The sequence below is a fragment of the Molossus molossus genome, unplaced genomic scaffold (assembly GCF_014108415.1).
Source record: "Molossus molossus isolate mMolMol1 unplaced genomic scaffold, mMolMol1.p scaffold_m16_p_1, whole genome shotgun sequence".
NCBI lineage: Eukaryota > Metazoa > Chordata > Mammalia > Chiroptera > Molossidae > Molossus > Molossus molossus.
In genome coordinates, this window is record NW_023425344.1 from 34694052 (window position 1) to 34709743 (window position 15692).

Genomic DNA, 15692 nt, shown 5'->3' on the forward strand with positions numbered 1-15692 from the left:
TTTTTTTTAATTGCATCTCTCCAGTCTAAAGCAAGTTCTCCTTTGGCAAAGTATCATCTCAAATTCATTGTCACATAGGAGGAACAAAATAAAAGTATTTCCCATGGATATTTTCCCAGTTGCTGAAATCTCAGTCAGCCAACTGATGGACACTGAACACACACCAGCTATAGGGATGGTTCTATGGAGACTTTTCTACCGCATTACAACCTTGGCTTAAGCTCAGAATGGGCAACCCTGCAATGTCAGTGCGAACACAGAAGTCTACAGAGCTTTGCGTTCAGTGTGTCTGACGACTGCAGCCACCCACAGGTGAAGCTCCTTGTCCTTCACCTCTGACTGTCTTTCATAAGAGTTCAACATTTTGCAAACTTTCGAGGAGTAATAGGAAATAATTTAAGCCTGGAAATCATCTTGGCTTTTAATAAATCAAAAGCAAGTCACCAGTGTTAATTCGGAGAGCTGCCGCTATGCTATTGTGCTTGAGAAACAAAAGCTGGCAAAGATCAGTCAGCGCGGATCTCAGCGTCCTCTGGGTGACTGGACAAGGGGCCTTTAGAAGTTGTTCCCCTCACGCCTGCCTTACCCTAACCCTCCAGAGGTGACAGTTTTGCATTAGCAGTCAAGGTGAGGCTAACAGAACAACCAAATCTGCTTTGCTTCTTTTTTAAAAAAGACTGTCATTGAACATGAAACAAGAGAAAAAGAAAGCCAGAAAAAAAAAAAAAAAGAAGCTGATAACATCAGACCAAACACACATGGGCGCGTGCAGTGCGCTGCTGAGCATCGCTGTCCCCGGGGTCGGCAGGAAGCGCTCCGCGGACTAGGGGCCCTTCCCTCTGAGAGTCGCTGGCTGGCTGAGCATCTCTGGGATTAGCTCAGGAGGAAGGTGTGAATGTATATCTGTCTCTCGATCCATTCGACGAAGTAGGACACATTGCTATAGACTCCAGGCCCCAGGACTTTGGAAAAGCAGACGGAGCCCCATGAGGTTAAACCAAATAATGTCCACTGCCCTCCAGGCTGCTCACAAACGAGAGGTCCGCCGCTGTCACCCTGCAATGAACAACACTGGGCGTGAGTCACTGGCATTTCGGAGCCCTAACCGTGTCCGTGTTATCCTGAGGGCACAATAAAGCCAAACCCAGCTTAACCAACCTTTTGAAAAATTTCAACAAAGCTTTTATTGTCAGCCTGTGGAGAGAACACTCTTTCTACTACATAAATAGGACTTCCAATGGACACTTTAAACTCATTTTCAAAGGATAGGGATGGCTAGGCAAAGGACTCTCTTCTTTCTTTCTGTGAAATCAGAAGACATTTTTAGTCATTTCTCATACTTATCAAAGTATGTCATACTTTTTTAAAAATCTGTTGTATCAGAATCAAGTCTCTCATAATCATATTCTTTAACTTTGATCCATTTTATAAATGTGGAAAGTACCCAAAATGGAACATGTAAATTTACTATGTTCAAGATTCTTGCTCTGTGAGCAAATGCACTAAGTAAAACATACTCAGGAACCACATACTGCATTTCTTAGTGGTTTTTAGGACCTTTTCAAGTAGCATGCTTGAATGCAAAATACCACACAAGAACGATTACCATAAGGTATTTCATTTATGTGTAGCCTACATTTCATTTCATATGCATGGAGATTTTTATTCCTGATATTTATGTTTAGGTGCTGAACCTGAGTTTTATTCAGTCCTTTTCCATATGTAATTCATCTTAAGACACAATGACTTACAAAGTATTTGCTGCGTCTGAACGACCAGAGTAGGTTAGAGAGTGTATTCTGCAGTGCCTCCAAAGGGAAGGATTGGTACCTTAGAAAATAAGGACGTAAATATGGTAGAAATTTACAAATATTCCTTGCCCTGGGCAAGAGCTTCAAACTTGGAAGTCCATCTATGGTCATTCCCACTTGGCAACATCTAAGAACAACAGTAATTATGTTTGCTGATGCTTTTCAGAACATTCTCCCTCTATTAGACAATTTAATCCTCACACAATCCTTAAGAGTTGATAATCATAATAATTTGATAATAATGTAATAAAATAATAATTATTATTCTTTTTAGAGATCATAAAAACGAAGCATTCCCTGGCCGGTTTGGCTCAGAGGTTGGAGCGTCGGCCTGCTGACCAGAGTCCCGGGTTCGGTTGCTGCTAGGGGCACGTACCAAAAAAAAAAAAAAAAACGAAGCACAACAAGTTTATGATTTGTTTACTGACAGCCACTCTATTACTACTGGGCTATCTTGCTTCTTAGAAATGTTAGTCAATATGACTGCTGTTAAGGCAGAATTGAATTATTGATTGTGCTGTGTACTTTTGTGGAGGTGGTGATCTTTACATTCATGAATCACCAATGCCATAAGGCAAAGTAGTGAACGTAGACCATGCAAGGGGCTGAATCCACTTATTCTGCCTAAAAGCCTAATTGAAAAATTTTAAGCAAAATTTACTGGAAATGTTTTCATCATGCATATTCCACAAAATTTTTTTATCTCCCCTTATATAGAAGGAATACTAAGATGCTGACTTGGTTAGGTTGAGCTGTTTATAATGCCAGAGGGTGATTAAAAGGAACATGGTTACAGGTCCACACTACACTTCCAGATCAGAAATATAGCCAGATGATTATTTAGCATCTCCTCTTTGCAAGGTTCCTGCTACGGTCCACACAGATGAAGGCATTGTTTTTGTCACAGAGAGGCCAAAGGTCCTCTTTGGTAACACGAATACCTTTACATGAAAGCAAAATCCAAGGACTATAATAAAAGCATCTGCGGAGGACTGAATGATTACGCCCCGCTGCAGAGGAACGGAGAGTGCCTTCCTGACGAGGGGTTTTCAGGTCTGCTTAGAGAGGTGGTGCGCATTCGTAAGGTAGAAAACAAGAGGTGCAGAAGCAGCCATTCAACACGACAGGGAGAATCAGCTGAGGCACCATTTGTCTGGTCTGTCTGTCTGGTCCTCTTTTCCTCTTAGTAATGTTGGGCTTTGGGCCAAAGTTAATGTTTGCCTTCCCTATTGATCCCGATGATTTCTAGACCTTAACAGAGGGACCCAGGTTTCCAACGTGTCCCATTGATAAATTGGAAAAATAATGAGAGGTTCTAGTGAACAGTCTTGCCCCAGACCTAGTCAAAAGCAGCTTTTGTTTATTTTGTGGTTTGTTTTATTTTCTACCTGGAGTTGAGGGAGAGAACCTCTGCGTTTAAGAAGCCCACAGCGCTGAGTTCCCACTACTAAGGTTGGCGTGACTTGGCTCCTGTTAGACGTCATGATGTGAACACGCCTGTGTCTATGCACAGCCTTCAGTCCTTCGAGGATCACCTTCCTGCCCCTCCTGTGGCAACTACCAGAGAGGAAGAGGTGCTGCTTTTCGGCAGCCCCTCCAAACCATGTTGGAGAAATGTATTCACATGAATCACTGCCACCAGAAAGCATAGTGGCCCAGCACCTGGGGACTGAAGCCAGACTACCTGGCTTCATAGCCTTACTTCTACCTTTTGTGCTGGGTGATATTGGGCAAATTACTTAACCTCTCTGGTCCCTTCTTTTCTTGATCTGTAAACCAGGACAAACAATGATACTGCCACAACAGATGATTGTGAAGATTAAATGAGTTGTTGTCAAGCATTTGGAAGAGATCCTGCTACACAATACGCGCCAAATGACAGATGTTACTAATCATATAGTCTTCTTCATTGAGAGTGTATGCCAGAAATCACACAGATATGTGAAACAGGGGCTTTCGCATACATTAACTTAGTCCTCAAACCACCCTGCAAACTAGACTCGGTCCCATTTTACTCATGAAGAAACTTTCTACAGAAGTTAGATAACTTCTCCAGGTCACAGGGTTCTTAGCGGAAAGATGGGACCCAACCCAGATCCTTCAGGCTGCAAATGCTGTGTCCCAAGCCCCACACCATTCTGTCTCCCAAACGTGTTTTGGGGGGAGGGGAGCTTGGGATAAACCTGGGAGTCTTGCTTGGAAGGCAGGATTCTCCCATCACTGCCCCCCTCAGCTGGATGGCCAAGCTGTGGCCAAGAGGTCAAAGGGAAGGTGGCCTCGGGGAAAATCCCAGGGAGCCAGCTGTCTGCCTCCCTCTTTCCTCCAACAACTGTCTAAGGAATCACCACGGGGCCATTCCCAGGCCCTTGATTTGCCCACTCTGAAACAGGATCATCAGAAGTGTCATTTTAGCTCTGACCCGTTTGACTCAGCAGGTGGAGTGTCAGCCCGTGGACTGAATAGTAAAGGGCATGTACCCCTGTTTCAGCTTGTCCCCGGGCCCTGTAGGGGTTGTGTGGAAGGCAACCAATCCATAGATTTTTATCTCTCTCACATCGATGTTTTTTTCCTCTCTCTCTCTCTACCCACCCCCCACTCTATCTGAAGATAAATGGAAGAATATCCTTGGGTGAGGATTTAAAAAAAAAAGTGTCATTTTATTATCTTAGGTCGGTGCTAATAGCACTGGTGAATCTCTTCAATTCTGAAGTGGGAGTGGGGCAACTGGATCTACTCTGAAGCAGCGAAATAACAAAGGTGCTTCATAGCCACGACCTACAAAGTGCTGTCCTCATTCTGTCATAGCTTCCATGAGCACTTGCCCTTTCTTATCCTTCCTATCCTGGGAGCCAGTCCAGAGTAATATCCAAGGAGTGTTATTATAAAAATAAAGATGCTTCCCTGAATTGCTTAGCATGCTCTATGAACTGCTGTGACAGAATCCTGAGAGTCTGAAGGTCATACTCAATGACATTTGAAGACATGTTGGCCGTCAAGTGTCAGCCTTGACAGTGCCCATGTGACCACCTCCCGAGACAGAGGTGGTTGTGTCACAACCCAGAAGCTGGGGTGCTGTGTGTTTCAATGCCTTCACCCTGATGGCTAAAACCACCCGTTGGTGTCCCCCTGCTTCCTTGCTGCCTGGTTGGTTACCACTCGCTCCTTTTAGAAACTCCTTTGTCTTAGCCGCTAAAATGGTCCAATGAGATGGACCGAGCAGCTGCTTTTCCTCCTGTTGCTGATGCAGGTGCTCTTCCCCACGCGGAGGACAAGAAGCTGAAGGCACCCGAGCGAGCGAAGGGCATGGAGGTAAGTAGGGGACTCCGGGCACTGGATGCAGGACATCACAGTGTGAATAAACATCTGCTAACAAACAGGTTTCCCAAAACAGTTCCCAAAGGGCCACCCATGAATAACAATGAGCTTATATGGACCCACTGAAGTCATGGCTGAACCGACCCTCGATAATCAGCAAACAACTCACCATGCATGAGTCAACTGTGCCCGACTCGTAGCCAGCACACAGCATCCGGGCGGTGATGGTCTTCATGTCAAAGTAGGACCGACACTGCTCCAGGGGGATCACGCGGACTTCTCCCTCCTGCAGCTTGAAAGGCACTGGGCGTTTTTAAACAGGAGAAATAAAATATACACGAGGGTAAAATGGCTCAAAAATGAGGCTAGCCGTTCAGGAAATGATCACATTCTTATAACCCCCAAACCACATTCGTTATTTAAAATGTCATTTCAAAGACAAGGCTTGTTTGCAGCCAGGATTTTCCTGTTAGAAGGGTTCATGGCAATCCTCCAGCCAAACCTCTTTGTTCTGTTGGGAAAAGCAAGCCACAGAGTGGTTAAGTAACTTGGTTAGGCAACTTGGCTCACGCTTCTGCCCTCTTATTCTATACGCTGCAATAAAAACAACAGCCACCGCAGTGAAATGGAAAAGGATCGCGCGCAGCTCCGCCCAGGTCCTAGGCTGCCCGCGGGTGTGGGCTCAGCCTCGGGCCCTGCCGGGCACCCTGCGTCCAGCAGAGCAACGCCCCCGGCCTAACGAATGTGTCTCCATGCGCTTCGGCGCTCTCATTTGAGATAAGAAACATTAATCCTAGTGGACACGACAGGACAAAGCCATCCCTCAGTGTCAGAGGGGAATGTGTGAATTCCATCTGGCTGGGAAGTTCTCAAAGAATAACATGGACTTCTCGAAGCATGCATCTTCAGGTGGTCGCCATTCTACGAAAGCATAGGCCCTGCTCTCCTCCGCATGGCGCTGGCGAAGCAGGGTGTGGGCACGGGCGCCTCACTGGGAGAGAGAATCCCGACTGGGAAAATCAGTGCGATGCGGCCAGTGCCGGTTTCAGGATGTGTCCAAACAAGGCAACGAGGACCATCGCTAGCCTGTGCCGGGTGCAAGCAGCAGGCCAGGCACTGCACACACCCACCCCCCCCCCCCCCCCCCCGTTCTCTGGGCCGGTTGCCTTTCTCTTTACAATCATCCTATAAACTAGACGGCTGCTATTATGTTTCCCACGGTGTAGAAAGCTAGGCAGGGGTGCAGTCAGGAGCATCAGATCTCTCTCAGCAAATGCACACCCTGCCTCCTCACGCTGCACTGTGTTTGTGGAGTGTGTGAGGTGTCACAGGGCTGCTCTCAGTGTGATGTGGATATTGAAGAGCAATACAAGTAGAGGCAACAGAAAGTAGATCTCCTGTCTCATGTTGCAATCCTCAAGATAGCTTTTGAAAACCAAGATGTGCAGGAACGGAGACATCGTACCGTGTGTCTGACGTTACTTTGAAGTTCTTTTCATTTAAAAAAAAAATCCCTGCCTTACTTTTTAAAATTTATTTATTATTTTTTAAAATCCTCAGCCAAGGATATTTTTTCTTTTTTTCTTTTTTTCAGACAGAGGTGGGAGGGGGAGAGAGAAAGATCGATGTGAGAGAGACACATCGACCCGCAGCCTCCTGCATGACCCCACCGGGGCCAGTACTGAACTGCTACGGAGGTACATGCCCTTGACCAGAATTGAACCCGCAGCTCTTTGATCTGCAGGTCGATGCTCTAACCACTGAGACAAACCAGCCAGGGTGCCTTTGAAGTTCTTACATGTGAGCTTTTCGGACATTCACTGACTGACTTCTGTCTATTGAATTTTTCTTTTTGTCCTCAACTGATCATATAGAAAGAAAACTCACCTTCAGTCAAAACTAATCTGACTAAATTTTTTTTTTAAATTGTCCTTCAAATTGGCAGTTGCTAAGGTGGACCACAGGACACTAGCCTGCTTCACCGTCCGGAGAGCCAGGGCAGCACCCTTGGCCTGGGGCGGCCCTCAAAGAAAAGGTCTCATGGATGCAGTTCTTGTTCTGAACTTGAAGAAGTCAGGCAACATGAGAGTCCGATTGGGGGCGGGGAGTAAGAAGAACAAATTTTTTTTTTTTTAAAAAAAGAAGAAGAAATTTTTAAATTTCTATTTTTTTATATGTTTAAGTCATCTAGGGAGCCAAACTATTTTAATCAATTCCAATTTGCCAATAGCAGAAATAAAAGATTGAATTCTCAATAAATAAATAAATTTGCAAAGAGCAAATACGTTTTCTTTGTGGAAGGACTTGCAGTGTGTGTTAAAAGGTCGACAGGACCGGTCACAGCACAGGACTGGAAACGGCCGAGCCCTAGACTGCAGGAGCCGGGAGCTAGACAAGGCGCCTGTGCGTCTGCCCACAGAGAGCGCAAACCACCCGTGGAAACGCTTCACACAGGATGACTGACAGGGCTCATCTTGCATGGCAACTCCGAACATTGGTACTGGCTCCCTGGAGAAAGATTCTGAGCTGTGGAGAAGTGCTTTTGAGGTTGCCTGTGAGCTTGGCGGGTTCAGTGTCATCACTGACATCTATCATTTGCACGGGCCAGTGTGACACACAGGCTCAGTGTTTACCATTCATGTCTATACTTTCAGAAGTGAAATGGGAAAGTATTGCCAAAGGCTGGGAAGTAACTCAGGGGTGTTCAGTGACAAGCTGAAAGGCCCGTGCTGCTGAGGACCCTGGCTTACTTTTGTTGCCCATGTGCCCCCAGCCTGTGATGTAGCAGTATGTATCCGGTTCCAAGGACTGGTCCGTGCTGGGTAAGCAGACAGGCCGGACATAGCTGGTTTCATTGACATCTTCGCTGAGCTCCACGATGCTGATGTCGTAGTCCACCACGGCCCGGCTGTAGCGGGGGTGCAGGATGATGGTCTTCACCAGGCGCGTCTGCATGAACGTGGACGGGTGGTCCAGGTTGTTGATGCCAAACACCACCCTCCACACTGCGGCATTCTCTCTCCTGAAATGATAATTCCAGAACTACTGGCATCTTAAACTCTCTAGAGGGCAAATGCAGCAAACAGCTTCATCTGCATCTCAGGTGCATGTAGCAGGAGGGGGAATTTTCACAGGGGGCAGGCAGGATATCAATGCACACAACCACCAGTCACTGTGGTTTGCAACTGGCCACAATCAGCTCTAGTTTAGACATGAAAATGGCCTCTTTTTCTTTCATTCAGCTAGCCAACTTGAGAGATTTTCCAGCTTTATCTTTTCTTGAGAGCACATTTCCCTGTTTGTACCCTTTCTGATTTTGCTTTAATATCTTAAATATATCTCCTTCTTAGGAAAAGAACATTAATATTTATAATTAACATCTGTCATAGAAATCACCTTATTTTGTCTTACTCCAGAAATGGTTTAGCTAAGTGGCAATTTGGAGGTAGTTAAAAGGTTACCAAATTTGTACTAGGAAATATCACAGGGCGTCGTTGCTGTTCTATAAATGTTATGAATGTCTTACTTTAAAAAAAATCAATAAATTTATTTTTGTTACAGATGTTTCTCCTTTCCACCCCCTAGACACCCTCCTCCCAATCCCTGCCCTATCCCCAGCATTGTTGTCTATGTCCATGGTTACGCATACATGCATGTAAGTTCTGCGGTTCATTTCATCCCTCCCCCCAGCCCCTCCTCTGAGGTTTGTTGGTCTGAATTGTACTCCTTCTTTTAATAGTGTGCTCTGCCCTTGATATTTCTAAAGAATTCCCTGTGACACATGCAGTAAATAGACTTTGGAATGGGGCAACCACAAAGTAAAGGGGTGAAAGGGAATGAGTACACCATATGCAGAGTGTGTCAGATCACAAGACCAGTCCACCCGGAGAGCCATCTACCTCTCAGTTCCTGCTAATTGCTGTCATGTTGAAATGCTGGGTGTGACCTGACCTTCCAATTGTTCAAGGGAAGCCAGAGTTCTGGATTTTGGGTTTGTTTTTTGGTACGTGCCCCTAGTGGGAACCGAACCTGGGACTTTCTGGTCCGCAGACCCACGCTCCAACAGCTGAGCCAAACTGGCCAGGGTTAGAGTTCTGGATTTTATGTAAACTATCCATAGTTTTAAATGCAGGCTAAAAGTGTTTAAGTGTATGTAACAAGCACCATAGATTAGCAGGCTGGACTCTTCAAATGAACGGTCTCTATTTGAGAGTTCCTCAAGTAGGTCTACACATTCTTCCAGATGAGCTTCTCGGCATCTGTGAAATGTTCATAGAATTCTCATTCCATTTCAGAGTAGAGAAAGCAGTGACCGGGCAGGCAGTGACTCCTGTGCAGTCACGGAGATAGTAAGTGATGGTGACAGACCAGATGCTAGCCCTTTAAACCCCTCGACCACACCCTTTCCACTAAACTTCTCTAAATCAAAGAGAAGGGTCCATAGATATCAGCACAGGAGTCAGGTGCTGGCCACAGGAGGGAAGGCATGTAGGACGGGTGGAGACGGACTGGGGGTCACAGAAGGCAGCAGCAGGAAGCTGCCTTCTCTTTCCTGAGCACATCCCCAGATGTGATGGGGAGCCCGCGTCAGCGTGAAATGACAGGAAGTGAACAATTCTCTTATGCAAGAGAAGGGGATAGATGGTCAGATATATATCCTTAGACTTTTGAGAAGCAGATTCCAGAATTTTTTGAAAAAACAAACCAAAAAAACCCCACGGATATGATAATGTGCCCAGAGACTCTTAAAACAAGTACAGCTCCACAGAGACGGGAGACTTTAAGTGGCTGACGCTGATGCTACCATCACAAGTGATTTCTATCGCAATAGAGTGGCGTGCAACCATAGCAACTGTCAGAAAGGCCTAGTCACAGGGTGAGCAGGGGTTTGTTTCAAGAGGAAAAACATCAGAAAGATTAGAATGGCTTCTCAGCGAAGTAATGTGTAAGAAGAACGAGAAAAGAGGAAAAATCCTGTCCATGGGAAACACTGTTAATAGATAACTAACACAAAGCAGAACTATGTGGAGTTTCCTTTACTTCTAATTTTTCTATTCAAGGAGAATGATCTTCAGACAAATCTGGAAGATTCATCTTCCATATGATAAAACATACATTTAGGACATTGAAATATTGAACTGATGTGTGGTCTAAGATGTGGGAGCAGTCAGTGAGGGATGACTAACTTTCTGTACATGACTTAAAATGTCTAGTCCCAGGTAAACTGTAGCCCTAGCTGCTAAAAGAACTACAGGTGTGGCTTGCTGTGGACAAAAAGGGGGCCAAATACTAAAGCTGAGAAGCTCGGATGGGGCCTGCGTGGAGGGCCCCACAAACTCAGAGACCGAAAATAAGCACATAGATGGTCTGAACATGCAAAGTTCAAAAAGCAGGTCATGGCGGGTAGTCATGGCCTAGACCTGTAGCTTCCTTGGCGGAGGTCAATCTTTACCTTAAGTGAGCTTGTCTGTTGTCTTTTTGCATCTAAGATAACAAGAGTGATCTCCATTTCCAGACCACTCAGGTCTTACACCAGAGCAAGAGACCACAGAACCTCTCATGGTTATCTTGTTCCCAGCCTACCATCTCTATGTGCTGTAACGTTAATTATTAACTATCCGGTACCCACCAATGTAAAAAAGAAAGTATGTGTCTTTCTGTTTTACTTTTTATACAGTCCCAGAGATCACCCCCTTTGCTTTCTCTGCCGTTCTCCAGAAAAAAAATTTTTAATTTGTTGCTTCCTGGCAGTTGTCATCAGTTTGGCTTAAATAAAGTCAGAAAAATTATCTGCAGGTTTGAATGTTTCTTGTGTTGACAATTGCTAAGAAACACCGAGAAGGGGCTGTTTAGTCAGAGAATATATATTTATTGAGTGGCTATTACATGCTATCCTGAAAAAAAACAACACAGGGGCAAGGAAGACAGAGTTCATGCCCTCATAGAGTTTGATTCTACTGGGCTAAAAATATACATGAAGAAATGTGATTACCTTGGTCACTTAGAAGTGAAAAAGTAGGGAATGTGATAGTGAGATAGCTGATGGGGTGGTCACTTAGCTAAGATGGTTATGGAAGGCTTTTGACAGAGTGGGTGACACTTGAATTGAGACTTAAATGACGAGGAGGGGTTTTGTGACTTTATGGCAGTGTTCACAACTGCAGAGGCCACAGGTTCAAAGGTCCTGGGGTAGAAACGAGCTTGGAGGATTTCAGGGACATAAATAAAGCTAGATGTTTGGCTCCCAATGATGGATGAGAGAATAGAGGGAGGAGCAATCAAGGAGGTAACACTAGGTCTTGAAAGGCTATGATGACAAAGTTTTATTTTTGTTACAATGGGAAGCCATTGTAGGGCTTTAAGTACAGGGAGTGACGTGGTCTGATTTACATTAAAAAAAAATTACTATCCCACTGTGTGGACAAAAGACAATAAGGGAACAAAAGAGAAGTCAAAAGACGAAACAGGAAACTATTTTAAGAATTGTTATGGGTTGGTTGTATGGCATGTTGAAGTCCTAATCCCCAGTCCATCTGAATATGGGTATTTAGAGAAATAATCAAGTTAAAACGAGGTCATGAGGGTGGGCCCTAATTCAATATGACTGGTGTGCTTACACAAAGGAGAAATTTGGAGACAGACATACACACAAGGAAAAGCTGTGTGAAGATGAAGGCAGAGACCAGAGCGATGCTGCTACAAGCTCGGAACTGCCAAAGATGCAGGGGCACCAGGAGCTCGGTGAGCGACATGGCACTTCCAGCCCTCGGAAGGAAGCAGCCTGCCAACCTCCCCTTGGACTTCTGGCCTCCAGAACTATAAGCGAGTAAATGTCCGTTGTTCAAGCCAGCAGCCTGCGGTACTTTGCTATGGCACTCCCAGGAAACGAATACAAGAGCCAAGACCTGATGTGATGGTGGCTTGGGCTGGGATTGTAGAATGAAGATGGTGAGAGGTGGGTGGGTTAGAACTGTTTTGGAAGAAGATCTTACAAAGCTTACTGCCTTTGTGAGAGCAAATGTGAGAGAAATTAAGGATGATTCCCAGGTTTGGTACATTACGAAACCAATAGATAATGATGCCTTTTACTCAGATGGGTAGAGTTTGTGGAGCACACCATTATCTGAGCAGTGGGAAAGGTAAGAAACCAAGTTTATTTTGACCATGTCAAGTAGGATGTTTATTACACATTCAAATGGACATCTCATCCAAGCAGTTAAATATATACATTTAATGTTGGTGGGTGGTGGTGGTAGTTGGGGGGAAATCTGGGCTGAACTGGAGATGTAAATTTGGAAGTCATGAACACATATTTGATATTTATATTTGATATTCATTTTGTTCAAATGTGAACAAGTATTTGAAACTATGTGATTCGATGAGTGAAAATAGATAAGAAAGCCAAGAACTGGACCCTTGTCTTAGCTTGGATTGCTGTTATAAATTACCATAGACTGGGTGGCCTAAACTTCAAGTATTTATTTCTCACAGTTCTGGAGGCTAGAAGTCCAAAATCAGGGTGCCAGCAGGACCCGTTCTGGTGAAGATGCTCTTCCTGTCTACTTGTTGTATCCTCATGAGGTGGAAAGAGAGAGAACAAGCTTTTTTCCTCTTCTTACAAGGACACTAATCCAATTATGGGGTTCCGGCCCTGGCCAGTTTGGCTCAGCGGTTAGAGCGTCGGCCTGCGGTCCGGAGAGACCCGGGTTCGGTTCCCGCTAAGGGCACGTACTTTGGTTGCAGTTTGTCCCCGGCCCTGGTTGGTCGTGCGGGTGGCAGCCACTCGATGTGTCCCTTCACATCGATGTTTCCCTCTCTCTCCCTTCCTCTCTCTCTCCCTCCCACTCTATCTGTACAAAAAATGGAAAAATATCCTCGGGTGAGGATAAAAAAAAAAAAAAAAAAAAAAATTATGGGGTTCCGCTCTCATAGTTTAATTTACTTCCCAATGGCTCCACGTCCTAATATCATCCTATTAGGGGATGAAGTTTCAACATATGAATTTGAGGGGGACGCACACCTAAAGTCCACAATAGCTCTGGAGCACTAAAACACACAGTAGCCTAAAAAAGAAGGAAATAAAAATAGAAATAGAAAGATAAGTCAGTGAAATAAGAGGAAAACAAGATTTTTTTTTTTCCTAAAAGAAACATGAAAAGAGTATTTCAGGAAGGGTATAGTTTGCGTGATGAACACACAATACAAGATACAGATGATGTGTTACAGAATTGTACCCCTGGAACCTATATAATTTTTTTCACCACTGGATATTGCAAGATGGAGGAAGTCATTGAAGATTTTGATAAATGCCATTTCTTGTAGTGTGTTGATGAGAGCCCCTTCAGAGCAGGTTGAGGAGAAAATGGGCTGGCGGGGGAGTGGGGTTGGAAAAGTGGTGACTGTAGGAAACTTTTAGGAACTTGACTGTAAATAGTAGCTAGCAGGGAGAGACAGTGAAAGAGGCCTGTGAAGTCAAGAGAATGATGACATTAAGACATGTTTGCTGAAGGGAATGATCTAGCAAAAAAGAGAGAAATTGATGATGTAAAATAAGATGTTTAGGAATAAAGTCATTGAAAAGATGAGAGGGGATATAATTGTCCTAAATAAGATCAGGGACACACTCAAGGGAAGTTGGAGTTGTGGCCATAGATACAAGCAATTTGTTGGAATTGGGGATGAGACAAGGTATAAGATACACTGGTGTCTATTTTCTCCATGAAGTGTGAGGTGACACCAGTGAAGGGTGAAGGAGGAGAGAGGAGAAGATGTCAAATAGTTGTCTCCGAGGGTAGAAAAGTGACTTCACTGTGGAAATAGATTAAAAGTGTCTTATATGGTTAGATGCTCATCTGAGATTCATGAGCATACGCTTGTTGGCATGAGCCCGATTAGCGGTAGGTTGCGTGACATTCTTCAGCAATGCTCAGCTGTTCAGGCACAGGTACAGAGTACAAGGATAGTTTGCAAGACTAGAAGAAACAAGTGGTAACTGTGAAAGCTGAAAAAAGAAGAGCTTCCAGTTTCGGCAGGCCCCAGAAACTACAATTGGCCCATATTTTAGGTCAACTGCTGGCTATATCCTAGATCCAGACATTTTTCCACTGGAGAAGGAAGGAAGACAGAGAATACCTCCATTGGGGGCAAGACCCTGGAGAGAACAGAATCCGGTCAGAGTTCCTGAGGACTTTTTACAACTACACTTGCTCACTCTCCAGTGATGCCAAACACCAGCACCCCAGGGGGGTTATGGGTACAAAATGGAGAATTCCTGTTTTAGTGAATATTATTATTGAAAGAAATGAATCAAATCCCTCACACTGATAAGATGAAAAAACAAATGGTGAGTAACTGGCATAGTTCATAAGTACCTAGAAGATAAAAACAAAAGTAATCATGGTCATCATGAGGACACAACATGGGCGCAGTACAAAAAGTTGGGCCAAATCTCTCACTTCCTTTTCGTGAGTATATGGAAAGACTAGTAGATAAGGTCAGGTCTGCCTGGCATGTATGGCTGAAAGATCTAGGAACAAAGAATTTGAAGGTCCTGGTGAAAAGACTGGAGAGAGGGGCCCAGGGCACTTAGCCAGCTGGAGGAGGAAAAGGCGATGCGGAGGCTGATGGACTGAGATAATGGGGGAAGAAGTGAGACAAGCAACAAAAATCTTGTTCGATAAATCAAAACAAGGGTGACCTGGGCGGGTTAGGGATTGTGGTCATAAAGTAGTATGACAGTTATTCATGTAGGTTTCCTGGAGAGAAATGAGATGCTTCTGACAATTACCAGCTATGTGCCAGCCTAAAAAGTTCATCCTCACATCTTTCAGAAGTGGAAGAAAGCAGGAAAATTGCTTGTTAAATGACCCCTGAAAGGCAAAGTCTTCCTTCCTTACAACTGTTGAAGTTGAATTGTTATTAGGGCATATGGAACTTGGTCTGATCAGCTTAGTATCTCACGTTTTTAATTTTCATTTGGGATTTTTAAATACGTCTCTATGGAAGAGCAAAATAAATGTGTGGTTTTTCCACCAATATAATTAAAAGAGACAGGCTTGAGAAGACCTACAGATGGGTCACACTGGGCTTTGCCAAAGTATGGGATCAGGATAAGAAGACAATCCCATTAATTGCAGCAATTGATGGCTCCAAGAGAGAGTATGGCTTACAATTAGAAGTTCTCAAAAACTTGCAAGGCCACTGGAGAGACTGTAAAATAGAATCAGAGTTATTAGCACACATTCAAACAAAGACATGTTTGAAGTTGGGTGATTTCTAGTTTCTTATGGATAAGCCAGGCCCCTCTTGACAATTCTGTTTAGTGTTCCATAAAATTTCACCAAGGCTTTTGCTATCTTATCCATTTCCTTAATTATAAACACATATTTCTTCTTTATTGCAAGGCTTCTTAACTTCACAGATCTGTCCATGAAAGAGGAAACTTGGACACCACATATGGAAATGACGTATGAACCTGGATTAACTAGCACGCGAAGAATGTGTTTCCCTTAAAAAACTGTTGAATTCATTTAGGTAATTATCTTTTGATGAACGTACTCTTGCTAG

The 15692-nt window shown here is 44.3% G+C and overlaps 1 protein-coding gene across 2 annotated transcripts in view; it reads right to left on the reverse strand.

Moving 5' to 3' along the window:
- Positions 1–857: 857 nt before the first annotated feature.
- The window catches only part of CORIN (corin, serine peptidase), a 199200-nt gene continuing 184365 nt past the window's right edge, over positions 858–15692 (reverse strand). The window contains exons 19-21 of one of the 2 annotated variants that reach the window (XM_036263520.1): positions 7877–8148; positions 5296–5429; positions 858–1056 (exon numbers count right to left, since the gene is read on the reverse strand). In XM_036263520.1, coding sequence (XP_036119413.1) covers positions 874–1056; positions 5296–5429; positions 7877–8148 — 589 coding nt within the window. In that variant the 3' untranslated portion in view covers positions 858–873. The remainder of the gene's footprint in view (positions 1057–5295; positions 5430–7876; positions 8149–15692) is intronic. The other variant, XM_036263514.1, reaches the window with a different exon arrangement.